Raw genomic sequence first — 17,799 nt, forward strand, 5'->3', positions numbered from 1 at the left:
GTTTGAAGGAAGGACAACGACCAGGAAACTGTCTGAAGACAGCCTAGGCTGATGAGTGCAAGCATTGCTCTTTAGACAGTGTTGTAATGAGTTGTTCACCGCCCAGTTTGGTTAATATTCCCTTACCCTAGACTATCCCTTTTTGTTCTTTGCAATTTTTTTAAAAAAAAATGAAATCTAAATAAAATTATCAAAAACAAAAGTCATCTAACTCCTATGCCCACCAACTGCAGCCTTTTGCTCTCAAAACCGTTCATGACCAGCACATACATCAACAGCCTCAGCAGGTTTCATGCCCACTTCATACAGCCCTGTCTAGATTATCAGCTTCATGTACAGCCTTTGTCTTTTGCCCACAAACATGGCAGTATGCCAGCCTCCATTTGCTGCTCCTCACATTTCCGTTACTTTTAATCCCTCTCTTGGTTAGTGTTCTGCAGTTTAGGGACAAAAATGATCTGCAGGTGTGGAGAACAATGGAGAAAAAATATCAGAATTTCAGCAAATTGAAGTACAGTAACTTCACATACGGAGGACAGATGTTCCATATTGAAACTGCATAGATTATATTTGCAATGTCAGGGTTTTTAAATAATGAAATGGTTGTTGAAAAGAGAGAGTGAAACCACTTGGCTTTACAGAGGGCAGTGTTGGAGGCAGGGGCTTACTGCCGGCCACCAGTTAGGCAGAACTTATTGAGTCATGTCCTAAGCATCACAAACACCCTTCCATAATATTTAGGTTTCTCTGTTTTAATCTTGCACAACTATTGTGGCAAGAAGCTCATACAGATGTACATTATCTGTGTGTTGCCAGACAAGACGAGTGCCATAACACCACCATCTGGAAATCCACAGGGTGTCAGACACCCCTGATCACACAAGTTGTCAATTTCAACTGCCAACACGCAACCATCCTTATGAATACTTGTCTAGTAGAACCACAACTACTTAAGCATGATCAAAAGGATTGTTTATTGTGAAGTCACAGTAGACACGAGACCTCCATGTTAAGAGAAAAGCTGTTTAATGTGGATTGCGTGCACTTGGGGCTGCATGCGGCGCAGAGAGGACCAGTCATCTAGGGAATGCAGGCTCTGCGGAGGCAAACAGCTCAGGGATAGCTAGAGCAGACTCTCAGAGTGCCATCTTTATTCCTCTAGTACATTTGGGTTGGCATCCTCAGCAGGTGGTCAATGTAAGAGCATAACTCCATCCTTCTTACAGAGCTGTGATGTTATTGACTGGATGTGGAATAGGTGTATGGTTGCAGCCTCCTGAACACTCAAAATATTTGGTGGGATTGCTCAGAAAAATCCAGGCCACCCAGGTAGAAAGACAAAAAGGCAATATGTATAAGTGTGCAGGAGGCTAGGGTAAGGCGGCATGTCCACTGTGTTCTGCACTCTGCTCACATGGCAGCATAGTCACTGTAGGCAGACAGCTCACAGCACCTAAAAGACAAGGAGCGGGGGCAACAGTCAGACAAGTAAAGAAATTGAACAGTTAAAAAGGATGAAAAGGGGGAAGGGCAAACTGACCCTCAATCCAATCGAATAAGCTCCACTTCAAAAATAAGTGTGGAATTAGGAGGGATGATGCCAGGATGTCCTGTGCTGCCATATGCATAGTCCGGGGTGCAGGTAAGACGTGCCTTTTGCCCCACGCTGATCTGTATAATGGAAAACATGATGACAGTGAAGTTTGCAGTTAATATGCTGAAATTGTATTCATAGCTTGCACACTGCCTAAGCAGCCATTTGGCAATCTAAAGCTATAGTCATGAAAAATGCAGCCCAATAATCAACTAGGAACTAGTGACATCATGGAGTGACTCATGTCATGGGTCACCATATAATATATGCCAATAACTCAAGTGTTACTAAATTGTATAAGCAAAACTAAATGAAAGTCACCTGTGCAACACCTTCGTCCCAGCCACGGATCACCTCATTCTTTCCAATAACGAAAGAAAAAGGCTTGTTTCTATCCCGAGAAGAGTCAAACTTCTTCCCATTTTGCAGATACCCTAAATAGGCAGAGAAGGAGAACAAACAATCATATATGGTACATAACTTTAAAATGCCAGGCATACTTAAGCAAATACAGTTTTGACAGTAGCAGTGCTTTTACGTGTAAAGATTTCAGTTATTTGAGGTATAGTATTTTGAATACTGGGATTAAAGTAGAGCTCTGGGAATTCCTCTTCAAGGTACATGGATTCTCCAATTCAAGTAGCAAACCTGCTCAGCAGAGAGCTGCAATAACGGCCTGCTGCTCAGCATATACAAATATCCCAGACTCTTCTGTCTGGAGAAACATCAGTTGCTGTGGTGTGTAGCTCCGACAGTTAGGTTAAAGTCAATTTAAATTTTACTGACAAATCACCCTTTTAGACCTTTGTGTAACATCAAACTAAAAACTCGCAATAGACGGCTTGTTGGATCTGAATTATCACATGAGCGTAGACCCACCGAATCTCAACAACCCAGAGGACAAACCACACCAACAGCTAATCTTACTAGTGCTTAAATGCATTATTAATGCCTAGAATGGTGTGTGTGTGTGTGTGTGTGTAGGCTTCATACAGGCTGTACCATTAATATTCGAATAATATATAAATAAAATACATGACAGGTCCACTGTCAGATTGGACGCTCATATAACAAACCCACCTGAATGAAATACTACACAACAATATGGATGAATATATCTTTACAGGGCTAGTCACATTATAGGAGATTTCAGGACAGAATTGGAATTGAATATATTTGAAAGTTTAGATTGTGTGTGGTTAGTGCTCAGTACGCATACTGTTTAAGCCTACTGAATATTGAATGACACAGACAGCGGCCACCCAAGTCTGAAAAGACTAACATAACAATAGCCTCTATTCGGCTGCATAGCAAACAAAAAGAATGCCAAACATGTCCAGTTCTGTCAAGGAATTTGTTAATATCATTAGTAGTTCTTATGCAAGAAAACTTTTTTTTTTAATTGAAGGGGTCCTTTAATGTGCAAGTTACACGCTTTCTTTACACCGGAGGTAAAGAAATCAGATCCATGTAGGGTTATTTAGGCACACCTCAGTTGCCATGCAAACTTTACCTCTAAGAATAATAGTTTAGTGAGAGAATCAAGAATTACAGGACAAAAGATTTGCAGCTTCATGCAACAGGAAGTGAGGCAGGATGCAGCCCAGACTCCGGAACAAACAAGGCAGGCAGATATCCTGTGCTGGAAAAGCACTTGTAACAGACATTAGCTACTCTGATAAGCAAGCAGCAACATGTACAGAGGTGCTAGTAACATGAGACTTGAAGTTATAAGCCATGCCAGCAATATATATAGTGTCCTTCAGTATAAGGATACTGGCATGTGGGACAATAGTAGCTTGTACAGTTTGTGGAGAGGGTTATTTTAAATGTGTATCAAGGGTTTATTGATACTAGCTGCGTTTATGGCCACACACACTGGTAGCCAATTAAAAAACAAAACATGGCACAGGCCTGTAAAAATCACAGTAAATGGTCACCAAAGTAACTGCTCCTGGGCAACGTTTATTTCTAAATCATCTGCTGTGAGAAGCAAAGAACTGCAATATTATCCTCTATATGAGTTATAGGCAAGCAAATACATTTCAGGGCCTCATGGGCAGCCCTCTAGCCTTCAGAAGGGGCACACATTATCCTTAATCGCAATAAGTTGAAAATACATTTAACTAAAGAAATACACATGTGTAATAACATATCAGAAGGCATTTTAAACAAGTATTGCAAGTTATAACGAACAAGTCTGACAATAAAGCGGGAAGGAGCTGGGGGCCGCAGTTGAATAAGTGAAGGGCCGCCTGTTGCCCATCACTGTTCTATGTGTGCATGTTTATTTCTGTATGAAGAGATCAAACTTATGTAGTGTTGCAGTTTGGCTAGTTCTGGTGTTTTCTCTTATTTAAATTTAGGGTTGGTCTACTAATTTACAAACACAGACAGACATAACAGGTTTGTTAATTCCCTTTTCTTCCAGTTGAGTATTTGCAGCCCTTCATAAGTATAATCTGATTGTCAGAGTTTTACACTCAATATGCCCCCCAATGTTATTTAATTTTGAAACACCTGGTATTGATAAGAGTCCATGAAGTTTATGTATTTACTTGCAAATTTATACTAAACCATAACATAACCAGACATTAGCTTTCATCGTCGATTGGTTGCCATGATTTAGTGTAAGTCTTCATCTGAATGCAATATTAATAACCCTCACAGAGCAATATGACAATCTAATGCTGTGCATAGGGTACTAATGAAGAAACATCTGCATGTAACATATCATATGGGTTTTAATTGTATGTACAATGCTAATGGACATAGTGTAATAGGTAGAGGTGTGTATCACGGTCACCATTACTAACTATAGAGCTCAGATTCTATAAACCACATTCGCTCAGTACTAATGCAAAAACCAGACCCCCTTTTGAAGCGATACTATGGCCATGCACTATAAATGTAGGTTGGGCTTAATACAACAAGGGTGCAGGCTCACTGCAATATCCACCACAGGAAGGGTTAAATCAGTATGGCTACTGCTTGCAGTACTGGAGGAAGTAGAGTGTAAGCAGACAGGCAGGTAAGGAGAGTGTACACATGAACATTTGTCATGCATGTGCAGTAAACCGTGCAGTAAACCGTGCTGTAGTGCAGTGTGTAAAGTTCTGTATTCCTGTGTGAATATTTGCATTACAGCAACGTATCAACAGGGAGGGAAAGGATGCTTACCAGACAGGAAGTTACTACTTTGCAGCAGAGCAGCTGTCTTCATAATTAGGCAATTCACACCACCTGTGCTAATGTAATACCTTTGTAAAATTCACAGCATTGTTCTGTCTCCTAAGTCCCTGGTTCTAGCCCTCTTAATTGCATTCAGCAGTTTCACTTTCTACATTTAAATGACATTTCCCTGTTCGAAGGGACAGGAAACGACAGCATTAAACCTAGCCAAAAAAAAACAAAAACACAGCGAACATAAAATTTAGATGAAATTCATATGGATGTAACATTACACTTACCATCATAATGTACCACTACTCTTTGGCCCTTCTTTGGGAATGTCTGTCCTGAGGAAGAATGGGGACATTATCAGCATAATAGGATTGAACACACCTGCAGATTCTATATCTGGATACTAGTCATTGAATAGACGCAGGTACCCTCAGTTAACAACGGTGGTGCAAGGTTAAGAGAGCTCAATTAATATCACTAAACAGATTGATTAAATAAGTCCCTTCTATAGGGTATTAATGTTGCTAAAACCTATTACTGGCCCCATGTTCAATCTAGTTCCCCATAACTACATTTTACATCTATTTATGGATAAATCCGTTTAAATAACTTCTCCTTAAACAAATGTGCATCCAAATAGAACATAAGCCTTCACGTTACCTGAAACCAAGAGAAAGCTGGTGGACTCAGGCCGTCCCCTAGACAGACAATAGGGCTCTATGGACGGCCGCTAACACACGATACTGTGCTGATCAACTCTCGGCTCCCATCCCGTCTCCATAACCCCATTATCACATCCTAAATATAAATGGATTGCGCCCGACCCAATCTCTCCATTATTAAAACGTATAGGTCACATGCAGCTCTATTATATGTATCACGGCCCTATCTACCCCCATTACTATAACACAGTCATAACGAAAAATATATCACATGCCTCTGCTACGGCCGAATCCTAGACATTATGTCGCAGGTATAAATGGAAGTAATACTACCGTCGCCAGGACATATGGATTCCACGGTTACTCCCATCCCGTTCACCGATACTGGCAGATACAGTCTAAAAAAAATATGCGCCGCCGCCTCCGCGTCGGAATACTCTGAAAACGTAGTGACGTAATGCAAGGGCGGCACGCCGTCTAAATGCCTTCGCCCTATTGGTAAATGCTCGGATGACATCACGACTCCAATATCCAAAAAGACGCTTTGAGCGTTAAACAGCGGATGTGACGTAATTATCGACCATTTTAAATACTGGCAATTCTGTTATTTCCACTGTTTATATCATATAGCGGAGTATGACGTTCCCAGGTGGGGTTCCAACTTGAAAAATGGCCACCTAATATTTAGTTTACAAATGGACACGTGACTTGAGGCCATATTAACGAAGTCCTTTGTTATGTTAGGAATAAATTTGTAATACAAACACACAAGTGTGCTCACTTATGTTAAATCAAAAGTAGTCAACCTGTGGATCTCCTGCTGTTGTGTAACTACGAGATATAAAATGTTGCCTAACGGGTTACATACTGTCTTACATTTTTCATTTAGGGTAAACAAAAAAAAAACACACCATAAGGATGATGATAAATGCAACTGAAATCTCAGACTGTAGCTCCCAATTCCAGATTCTACCCAAAAAATATCACAGTATAAAAAATAATAATGCTTGGAGTAAAGAATTAACAAAATAAATAAGTATATTTACTTGTCTGCCTGAATACATTCTACATGTTGCCCGCATCAGACCTTTCCTCTCTCAGGATGCAACCAAAACTATCATTCACGCTCTCATTATCTCACGCCTCGACTACTGCAACCTCCTTCTCACCGGCCTCCCCCACCTCGCCCCCCTCCGCTCTATTCTGAACGCGGCTGCCAGACTCATCTTCCTCTCTCGCCGCTCCTCCTCTGCTTCCCCTCTCTGCCTTACCCTACACTGGCTCCCCATCCCCTATAGAATCATCTTCAAACTCCTGACCACCACATACAAGGCACTCTCCCAGTCTAATGCCCCCTACATCTCCAACCTCCTCTCCATTCACACTCCTGCCCGCTCCTTGCGCTCGGCCAATGACCGTCATCTCTCCTCCACTCTAATCACCTCTTCCCATTCCAGAATCCAAGACTTCTCCGGAGCAGCCCCGCTTCACTGGAATGACCTCCCTCGCTCCGTCCGTCTCTCTCCCACTCTAAGCTCCTTCAAACAGGCACTAAAAACCCACCTGTTCCTCAAAGCCTACCATCCTTCCTCCTAACCCGCTCTCCCCTCCCGTCCCCTCTTCTCTCCTTTACATCATCTGGCCCCTTTTGTACCTGAGTCTTGTTCACCCTCCCTTAGGATGTAAGCTCATTCGAGCAGGGCCCTCTTCCCTCCTGTGTCCTTACCTAATCTTCTGCTCCGTCTTTTCTGCATCAGCCTGCTTGGAGCTTCCGAAGTTTTGGTATTTTTGTTTACTGTTCAGTAATATTTTACCCTGTACTGTCTATTGTTTGTGCATTGTACAGCGCTGCGGAACTCTTGTGGCGCCTAACAAATAAAGGATAATAATAATAACATGTAGGCAGCCAATCCCAATACTATTATGTATACAAATTTTGTAGAGGGTTTATATTAGCATATGCTTACAAGTATGAAACAAACAGAGATGCAATTTCTACAGATTTAATTACAAGTGCTTTACAAGACCAACCAAAGCTTTTCTGTCGTCCCCCCACATGCAGTTATGTTTAACCCTCTAAGACAACGGTTTCCAAACTGCGCCACAGCAATCTCACAGGAGTGCTGCAGGCAGGGCTGCTAAGCTGGGTAAGCAAAGTGGAGGACTACTTGGTAATTATTTTGCCTTAGTGATTCCTTGAAAAAATTATGAAGACCCTAAAGGTACCTCAAACTGAGAACGTTTGGGAGCAACTGCTCTAAGGACTTACCATTGTTTAGCAATTGCAGCTTGATTAGAAAAAAAATGTGTGCATGTTTCCTTTAACAGCTCACATCTCAAGATGGATGGCACTCCAGGTCTCGACTGAAAACAATAAGTGTGGCAGATATTTAAATTCTAAATTTCTATCGGTAGCATTCATGTGTTATTGTTTACCTGTTGCACTTACTGATTTTTTTTTTTTTAACCAAAATGCTTATTTATGAATTTGTCTATATATGCAGATAGACATTTGCTCCTTGCATTGAATGTAGTGAGCAGCTCGTGTTCCGATTTGTGGCGACCATACCAAATCATGTTATATTATTGTGTTACATTGCTATCCTATGACAATACTGCCCTCTCCTAGTTCTTGATGATCCTAAATTACATTACATTTTACATACCTGGACAGTCCGTTTCAGTCCAGCACAGAATGACAGCATGTTATCTTATAACTTGTACAATTGTTCTGGGGATGGCAACAGGGCTTCAGTTTAATACAACATGCGGTATGGGCACTGAGTTTTACAGGTGTGAAACGACAGCACAATTCCAGGACCAAACAGAGTTGGAAGAGAATATTGTGTCCTGCATAAACTCATTTATACTTCACTATATATCCATCACATTTCTGGACTATGTTTTACCATTCATTCATTCATCACTCTCTTTCCCTTTTCATTTAATTTCCTTGATGACTCTATGGCAGCCCACAGAAATGGGTTAATCTTTAATCAGTGCAGTATAGACAGGTAAAAAGTTGACATCCTCTGAACGGCAGTGAGAGTCCACCTTTCCTTTTTTGTCTTGTCTTTTACCAGCCTGTTAAAAGCCGAATAAGGTAATGGCATAGTCGTCAGGTTTTTTTTAATCTATACAGGACATGGATTACTTTTTTTTCCCCCCAGAGAGGACTTGAAAAGTGCCAGTGTCTCTTCTATACAAATTAGCCCAGCAGGACAAGGGGTGGCTCCCCAAGGCACTTCTCTACTACCAGAAGATAGTAAATGCGGGAAGGTCCATATTTGATGCTCAAGGAACAACTCTGCACACTTTTGCATCTTTGGTTCATGGACAAAGTCTGCACTATGGAGCCCTTTTTTCCTTTCACCATTTTCTAGTTTTTTGGGAGTTGACCACTCCCTACAAAGGTGCTGCAGGCTTTATAAGATGGAGGTTCAGGGGAAGGTTTTAAATGGAACACCCTGAATGTAAATTTGTATCACTAGCTTAGGGACTCACCTACAGGAGATGCCTTGACGTCCGGCAGGTGAGCTTAACCCCAATATAGCTATATTGTGCACAAAATTCTCCTTTATGTTTATGCTGACACAGTGATTTTTAAATTCTGTTTGTTTCTGAGCGCCGGACAACATTTTATTTGCACTTGCACATTGGTCCTATTTGTCCTTGGCTGCCGTTTCAAATGATTTTATACACTTGTACACATTTCATTAATTTAAAGAAGCGCCCTTTTTTCCTTTCACCATGGAGCTGGAACCTGCCCCAAAAAGCCAAGGGAGGTAAGCCATTTTTTTCTTTCTCAGTAATCTTACAGAGACTGTGGAAGGAAAGAAGTCTGTTAAATTACATAATCGTGTTTGTGGAGCTTGTTATTGGATAATCCAAATGATTACATGAAAGCCTTATGTTTGGTGTAACTCCCAGACCAGTATATAGAATGTATTGGATAAGGAAGCATTTATGTTTCTTAAGAGTAGCTTCAGACAACTCAAGGTGTTAAAAGGACAACATTTCACTTACACATAGTGGTATATTTACTAAACGGCGGGTTTGAAAAGGTGGAGATGTTGCCTATAGCAACCAGTCAAATTCTAGCTGTCATTTTGTAGAATGTACTAAAATGACAACTAGAATTTGATTGGTTGCTATAGGCAACATCTCCACCTTTTCAAATCCGCAGTTTAGTAAATATACCCCATAGACTGGGATAATGTACAGGAATTGTCTTCAGACTAATCTATAGTTTTATGTGGGGCAAGATCATTTGATACTGAAGAGAACAATAAGAGGAATCTGGGACAAATATCCTTTGAGAAAGTGTATCAACTTCTGTGTCAGGCATCACTGAATACTGTAACACTTTCAGCTAGAAGTGTAGCTTTTAAAAGGATGTGATACATATGTTCGACAGTTACATAATTGACATTTATATGGTCAATACCATAGCAAAAAAGACGAAAGTCGACAAGAGCATCAACAGTATTATTAGGTCAACAATTGTTAGGTATAACACAACTGAAGATTAAATATTATCAGCGCTTCTAAGATCTGCTTCCCAATATGTACACACTTGAAGAGGGTTCACTCTCTTCTCATTCAAACAAAATAAAAAACACATCAATGGTGTACATACATTAGGCGCCAATCTTTAAACACATCAGAGTTGAGGCACTTTTTCTTCAATATAGCGAATACAAGCAGTCTTAATTTGCAACAGATTTGGACTTAAACATCTATGCCTGTTTTCTGTGACAATCTGGTACAAGTCCCTGTTTTATTTGATTGTGGATGGATTTTATTTCAATTTTATGAGCGATTGATTGTTTTTAATTATTCATTATTAAAGTAAAAAGTAAAAAAGCTAATACACTGTGGGGCATATTCAATTGTTGGCGGAAACGCCGAAAATCTCGCGCTTGTCACACTATTACCGTTACTGCGCGTAAAAACCGCTAATACGGTAATTTTGTCGCTGGATTTCAGCTCGCAGCTCCCTGAGCAGCGAGCTGAAATCCAGCTAACTATTACCGTATTAACGGTAATAGTTTTTCCGCGGCGTGGAAAACAAACAATTGAGTATGCTCCTAAATCTCTCCTGTTTGCTATTTTGTATCTCAAATGGAGGTAAAGACAGCTTTTCAGTGAAGGAAGGAGGAGACATAATCTGATGTTTATCTGAAGGCCCATATTGATTGGAAACACTGTAAGCATTTGTCCTCTGGGGTCAAGGTGTGATAAAAGATACACAGATCCTGCTTTGTTGGTGTTTACTCATTACAAATCACATGGTGTCTATATGGAATCCTTCTAATCTATGAATTTATAAATTGTCTGAAATATGTTATATTTCCAGTAAGAAAAAAATAAGACTGCTGGTATTCGCTATATTGAAGAAAAAGTGCCTCAACTCTGAATTGTTAGGTAGACAGTATCATTAGGTCGACAATAATATCCCTAACCATATAATACTGTTGACCTGATAATATAGGCAGCTTTCCAAGAGATGACCAAATGAATGTCTAGCCGTTGATTGCATACTCTTTAACAATGGTGGCCCGAAAAGCCCTCTGGCCCAGTCTAAGAACAAGAGCTCAGCAGTTTGTTTTCTGTTTGGCAAAAAATTGGATATGCTAAATATTTTCAATTTCTTCAATTCAACAGTTCAAGGAAGACAGAAATAGAATTTAGGAGAGTGGCCCAAAAATGTTTTTGTAAAATCACAAAGCCCACAATTTCTGGTGCAAATGAAAGCATTATGCTGCAGTCTACAAACACTTTTGAAGGAACAGGTACCTACCAGTCAGAGGGGAACAGACTTGTACTCCAAACCTTTTGTGGTTTGGAAGCAGTCAGGAGAATTTCAAACTGTTCTAGATTTCAGATGATTCAATCAGTTTGTAAAAAAAAAAAGACATTTCCACATGGAGCCTTTAAACTATTCTCAGAGCAGTAGATTTCCCGATTTATAGAATTCTTACCTTCACATTCCATTGCGCCTCAACATTGTTGTTTCCTCAGATTCTTCAGCATGGGACACCATTTCCAGTTTAGGTTTCTACCATTTGGCCTCTCAACTTCTCACAGAACATTCACAAATGTTCTAGTGGTTGTGATGGCTGCTTCCAGCATTGCAGTGTTGCCAGATCTGTACCATATTCTGTAATTGGAAAATCACAACACAGTGCCACAACCAAGACATTCAAGGTAATTTAAATTGTACATGAACATGGCTGGATCATAAATTTCACCAATTGTGATCTTGTGCTGTCTCAACAGCTGCAGTTCCTGGGAATATAGATACGGCAAAAGATTCCACAACTGGCTTATCTAATCCAATCTCAACCAAAGAGTTCTGTGAGTGGATGTTTCAGGCTCTTAGGAATATTTTTGTCAACCATAACCACAATTATTCTGCCATGGGCAAGCTGGCACATGAGAAATCTACAACTAGAGGTACTCAAACAATGAGATCACAAGCCAGAATCCTTGGATCAAGCTTACACAGAACATCAGGTCTCTGGACTGGTGATCCAACATTAAAGAAAAGCGACTACATGCAAATTACCTTGGAGCAAGTGGGGTGTTCAATACAAAGCTTTGTGCATCAATTGCAACATAGACATCTAAAAATATTTTCAGATAATTGGAACGCTGGTAGCCTTCAAGCACATGATGGCGGAAATATCAGGAATCATATCATGGGCAGAAAACAATCTAAAATCCCTCTTGGCACTTAATGTAGTAAGAAAGGACAACAAGGAGATTCTCAGTTGGTACCACATCCATTTAGGTGAATAGGCACGGAACAGTGGTATTTGAACACGACCGATATCTTGGGGACCCCGAGCTTCTCTTTTTGTTGAAATACTTCAAAGTAATAAGATTCTACTCCCGATACAATGACTCAAAAACAGGAGGTAATGAATGCCCTAACAAAGACTTGGAAGTTCAAATTGTCAAACGTTTCACTTCCTGAAAGTCCAAGTAAGGTAAAACTCCTTACAAAAACATGTTTCAAATAAGGATTAGATAAATTATTTCACAGGCTTCTAAGAGGAAATGATGTGAGGTGCTAAAAATATTGAGGGCACATTCCACAGGCTTCAGCAATAGATATTTGCAAAGCAGCAGGATAGCCATCACTTCATATATTCTCCAGGCACTATCCTCTAGATGTCATGACTTCTGAAGACACTCAGTGCTTGAGTCAAAGTGGACCACAAGTATTAGCATTAGTTGAGTTTGAAAAAGCTGCATGCAAGTGTATGTGTACGGATGCTGCATTCAGAGTCGAAAATGCGCCCTGGTCTGGATGAGTAGCAGATGCATCTGCTTGATAATAATAATACACACCCCTCGGACACTTCCATAAAAGAAAAGGTTTTTGTCAAATGTTCGCAAGTGGAACGTGTTACAAGCACAATTGCCATGAAACATCGGTTAAATGTAAATAACCTAACTAATACAGCAGGAAAAACTTTGGGACACGTGTACACAAATTTTATTTTATTTTTTATCTTTGCTACAACAAGCTTGGCAAATCCTAATTTATGGCCGAATTACTACTAAATTCTCGATAAGCTTCTGAGAATCATTCGCAAACCTCTAATTACAAGACGTTTTCTAGTTCGAGTGTTTATTATCATCCTGACCACTCGTAAATAAAAACTTTTTTCAGTCGTATCTACGACTACGGCCCAGTTTGAATCAGTACGCAATTGCTCAAACATGCATATACATTTCCTATGTTAGAACACCCCTTCCCTTTCCAATCACACAACTTCATGTGTAAGGAGGCCTAAGTATTTTCACTTGCATGCGCAGTGCAAATTTTGCAAAACACACTATGCAAACTGGTGTACATCTCACTCTGAATTAGGCCCCCCTTGGTTTGGAAGGATCAGAAGCTGATCAGTAAAATCTCTTCTATGTGTATGAATTGATCAGCCATTGATTGATTACTTGTTTGATTCTAGCCATATTTGTTTACTTGGGTACATCTAATTTATGTGTGCCGCCACAGAGTCTGAAAAGAAAATAGGCACATAGGGCCTGATGCCGAGTTAGGAGTAAAGCAAAAAAAGGAGCAAATTTGCACCTGGACAAACCACGTTACAATGAAAGGAATACATATTGGTTTCTTTTTTTTGTACACAAGTACTGGCTGTTTTTTCATCTAGCACACCAATAATTTTATTTTTTACAATGAAACTAAAGTTGATCTACGAGATGCCCAACTATAAATCTGTCCATAAATTTTAAATTTATCTCCCCCACTAATGCAACATGGTTTTGCGCAGGTGCAAAGTTACTCATTTGCTTTGCTCCTAACTCAGCATCAGGCCCATAGTGGTTACTTGATAATTTCATTTCTTTGAGGAGCTCCATGGCAGCCCCTATATTTCCCTCAAAATATTTTTTTAGCTTGGGAAGTCACTAAAAGACAAGGAAGGTATGGTAGAAACGCCACCTCAGTTTATTATAAGAGATTGCGATGGTCCTTTGAATTTGCTAATATCTAGATTATCCAATTGTTTAGAAATCTTCCCTTACTTTCTATAGGGACAATTCATAAAACAAACACGGTCACCTTTCTTTCAGCACGTACAGAGAAATGTTTTAGAACATCTTCCATCAGGGTTACTTGTCTCCACACCATATTTACTATTGATCTTTCGAAATCCAGTAGATGCCCTAAATGCCACGCTAGCCAAGCTGCCTTTTACAACTTCATGGGGAATGCTCATATGGTAAACGGTTTTGGAGACAGGTGCAACAGTGTGCCCCCATCATTTGATTAAATTAAGTACCCCTAACACCGGAGTGGGCATATTGGGCACTTAAGGTGATCAAGGACAGCAAAAAAACTTTTATTAATTATTTCAGCATTTGCCACCAAAAGCATGTTACAGGTGTGGATCCAGGACACCATGCCAACTTTATATATTTTTAGGAGAAAATTGTTTGTCTTAAAGATGGATTAGTTTGAGTCTTCTATGCTTAAAGAAAAGCGAGTGAACACACCATCTGGTACAAATCTAGTATCTTATTTCAGCCTCCTGGACAAAACCATGTTACAATGCAAGGGGGTGCAAACTAGTTTTCTGTTTTGCACATAAGTTAAATTCTGACTGTTTTTTCATGTAGCACACAAATATCAACTTTAAATTTCAGTGTACAAATAAGCTATCAAGTATTTGTGTGCTACATGAAAAAGCAGTATTTAACTTATATGCAAAACAGAAAACTAGTTTGCAGCCCCTTGCATTGTAACATGGTTTTGTCCAGGAGACTGAAATAAGATACCTCTTCATTTAAGATCCATAATGAATCAGGCCCTTAGACTTTTAATGGGAAACCCTCAAATAGTTTTGAATGGTGAATCATCCCATTAAATAAATATTATGTTCCATAAATCATTTAGATGAAAATTCAGAATCTTGAACAAATTCCAGTTATGCTGGGAGGACTTTGATAGAGATGATTTTATGGGAGCTATAACTTCTACCAACTAGGTTTCCTATGTGGCTGCACCTGGGACCTACTCAAACTTAGTTAACATCATTTTTTATTGATTTACATATGTGTGGTTATCTTACTCCGCTGGAATATGAATAAAAAGAAATGTCAACTTTTTTCCTGTCTCTACTCAGCTGCGTTTTTCAAGGAAGTTAAATTATTAGGTAAACATAATTTGCCTATATTAAAAAGAGGATTTTTGTACTTACGTTAAATCCGTTTCTCCGATTCCGTCTGGGGACACTGCTTACCATGGGTTGTGGAGGGGAGCTCGGAGTTGGCACCTAGCTAGTTAACTTTTAGCACTGCTGACAGACCCCTCCCCTCTACAATCCCCCTGCCTCTTCCTGTTCCTCTCAGTTAATTAAAAAGCCCCAAGGAGAAAAGGTCAATCAACCAAGAGCATACAGAGGAAAAGCAGAAGGGAGGGATCGCAGTGTCCCCCAGACGGAATCAGAGAAACGGATTTAACGCAAGTACAAAAAACCTCTTTTCTCTTTCATCCAGTCTGGGGGACACTGCTTACCATGGGGACATCCTAAAGCAGCCCCCTAAGGGTGGGACCGCTCTGAAAGCCCGGCCCGTAGAGAAGTACGGGCAAAATTTGCATCCGAAGACGCAAACACATTAAACTAATAGAATTTTGTAAAAGTATGGACAGAAGACCAAGGTGGCTCTCTACACAGTTTGGTCCGCAGAAGCCCCACTTCTCACTGCCCAAGACGCCCCCACCGACCGGGTGGAATGGGCCGTAAATCTCTCTGATACAGGATGGTTAGCCTTGATGTAAACCTGTGTAATTGTTGCCCTAATCCATCTCGCAATTCAAAGGCTTAGAGGCTGGCCGAATTTGGGAAGCTCTCTAACATAAATGCGGAGAGCCCTAACCACATATAATATATCCGTATACACCTGATCAGACTGAGAAGCTGTCCGAAAGACCGAAACCACAATTTTCTGGTTCAAATGAAAAGCTGAAACACCCTTCGGAACAAAGGAAGGGAGAGTTCTGAATACCGCTCTGTCCTCATGTAGCATCAATTATGGTTGTCGACAGGACAGAGATCCCAACTCTGAACTTTTACGAGCGGAAGCAATGGCTAAGAGAAACATGACCTTGCAGGTTAGAGACCTAATATGCCGAAATTAAGGATTCAAAGAAAGCCCTGTAAGCATATGAAGCACCAGGTAAAGATCCCATGGTGCTGTAGGAGAAGTGAAAGGAGGCTAGATATGCAAGACCCCCTGAAGAAACGTCCTGATGCCTGGCATATCTACTAACTTCAGGTGGAAAGAGACTGAAAGGCAGATACCTATACCTTTAAGGAACCTAAGCAGAGACCTGCCTCAAGACAATCCTGAAGAAAGGCCAGAATTCGGATAAGACGAAAAGAGGACGTATGACAGGACCTATTGTCACACCCTTGTGACATAGGATTGCCAAATGCGACGATAGTTGTGAGCCGAACAGGCTTACAAGGTCGCAGCAGAGTGTTCACTACTCTGGGGGAAAAACCCCTAGCCCTCCAGAGCCTGGCTACAACAGCCATGCGGTTAAATTCAGCCGAGGTAAATCCTTTTGATGAAAAGGACCCGAAGGAGAAGATCTTGTCAGTGCGTAAGACAAAGTTCTTGCCCTACTGCCATAAAGATTATGTACGCGTCACACACGCGCTACGGCCATGCAGGTGCTATCAGAATTACCGACAGACCGCCCTGCCTCACTCGTCTGAGTACTCAAGGAAATATGGGAATTGCGCAAAACCTGGGAAACTTCCTGATGTGTATGGAGGCCATGATATCTATATCCGGTAGACCCCACCTCTGAATCAGAGACTGAAAAGCTTCCGGATGGAGGGACTACTCCCCTGGCATCATCGCATTGCGACTGAAATAATCGGCCTCCCAGTTCTTTATTCCTGAAATGCACACAGCCGAGATTACTGGAACACATTGTTCCAGCCAAACGAATATCTGAGCTGATGCCCACATTGCCGTTGCTCTTCTCGTTCCTCCTTGTCTGTTGACCTATGGCATGATGGACTGAACTCTGAGTAGATGACCCTGGAGAAAGGTTCAGGCCCCCCAAAGGGCCAAAGGATTGCCTTCAACTCTAATGAGTTGATGGATAGAGAGGACTCCTGGACTGACCCTGGAGCCGGAGATGAAGGGATAGAGCCCCAACCCTTCAGGCTGGTGTCTGTGAATTTCTCGCATCCGGAGACAGAGAAATCTTCTGGTGATCCAAATGTAGGTGGGATCCCGACCCTCCTGTCAAGAGGTCCCACTAAAAGCACCGGGAATAAGCACGACCGAAGGGGACCGTTACGAAGGAGGCCAACATCTTTTCTTGGAGACGCATGCACAAGTGTATTGAAGGACTGGGAGAGGACAAGACCTGAGATGTTATCCTCTGAACCGACCTGATCTTCTCTTTTGGCAGAAACACTTTCTGTATGTTTGGTGTCCATGCCGAGTCCCAGAAAGATCCTGCATTGGCGCGGAATCACCTGGGATTTCCTTGAGTGTATTAACCACCCATGGCTCTTGAGGAAAGCTATGGTGGAGGACATGTGCTTTTGCAAGCAAATCTCTGAGGCGGATCTTATGAAAGGATCGTCTAAGTAAGGCACGCCCTGAACTCCCCTTGAGTGAAGACAAGCTGCCATTACCGACATAATCTTTAATGAAAATCCCATGGAGCCAAGGAGAGGCCGAAGGGAAGAGCCCTAAACTGATAGTGAAAGGCCCCACTCTGAATCTCAGGAGAGACTGATGACCGTTCCAGACAGGAGCGTGGAGGTATGCGTTCTCTATGTCTATGGAGGCCATAAA

General features: G+C 41.1%; 1 protein-coding gene across 1 annotated transcript; it reads right to left on the bottom strand.

Annotated features, from left to right (window-relative positions):
- Positions 1 to 955: 955 nt before the first annotated feature.
- Positions 956 to 5,971, bottom strand: FKBP1A (FKBP prolyl isomerase 1A). Its single transcript, XM_075176597.1, has 5 exons — positions 5,773 to 5,971; positions 5,065 to 5,112; positions 1,916 to 2,028; positions 1,541 to 1,671; positions 956 to 1,453 (listed from the first exon to the last, which is right to left on the bottom strand). Exons 1-4 carry the CDS (start codon positions 5,954 to 5,956, stop codon positions 1,543 to 1,545), a joined length of 474 nt encoding a protein of 157 aa, XP_075032698.1. The 5' UTR covers positions 5,957 to 5,971; the 3' UTR covers positions 956 to 1,453; positions 1,541 to 1,542.
- Between the last annotated feature and the right edge of the window lie 11,828 nt (positions 5,972 to 17,799).

This window comes from Mixophyes fleayi, chromosome 6, assembly GCF_038048845.1.
Source record: "Mixophyes fleayi isolate aMixFle1 chromosome 6, aMixFle1.hap1, whole genome shotgun sequence".
In the NCBI taxonomy this organism is placed as follows: domain Eukaryota; kingdom Metazoa; phylum Chordata; class Amphibia; order Anura; family Limnodynastidae; genus Mixophyes; species Mixophyes fleayi.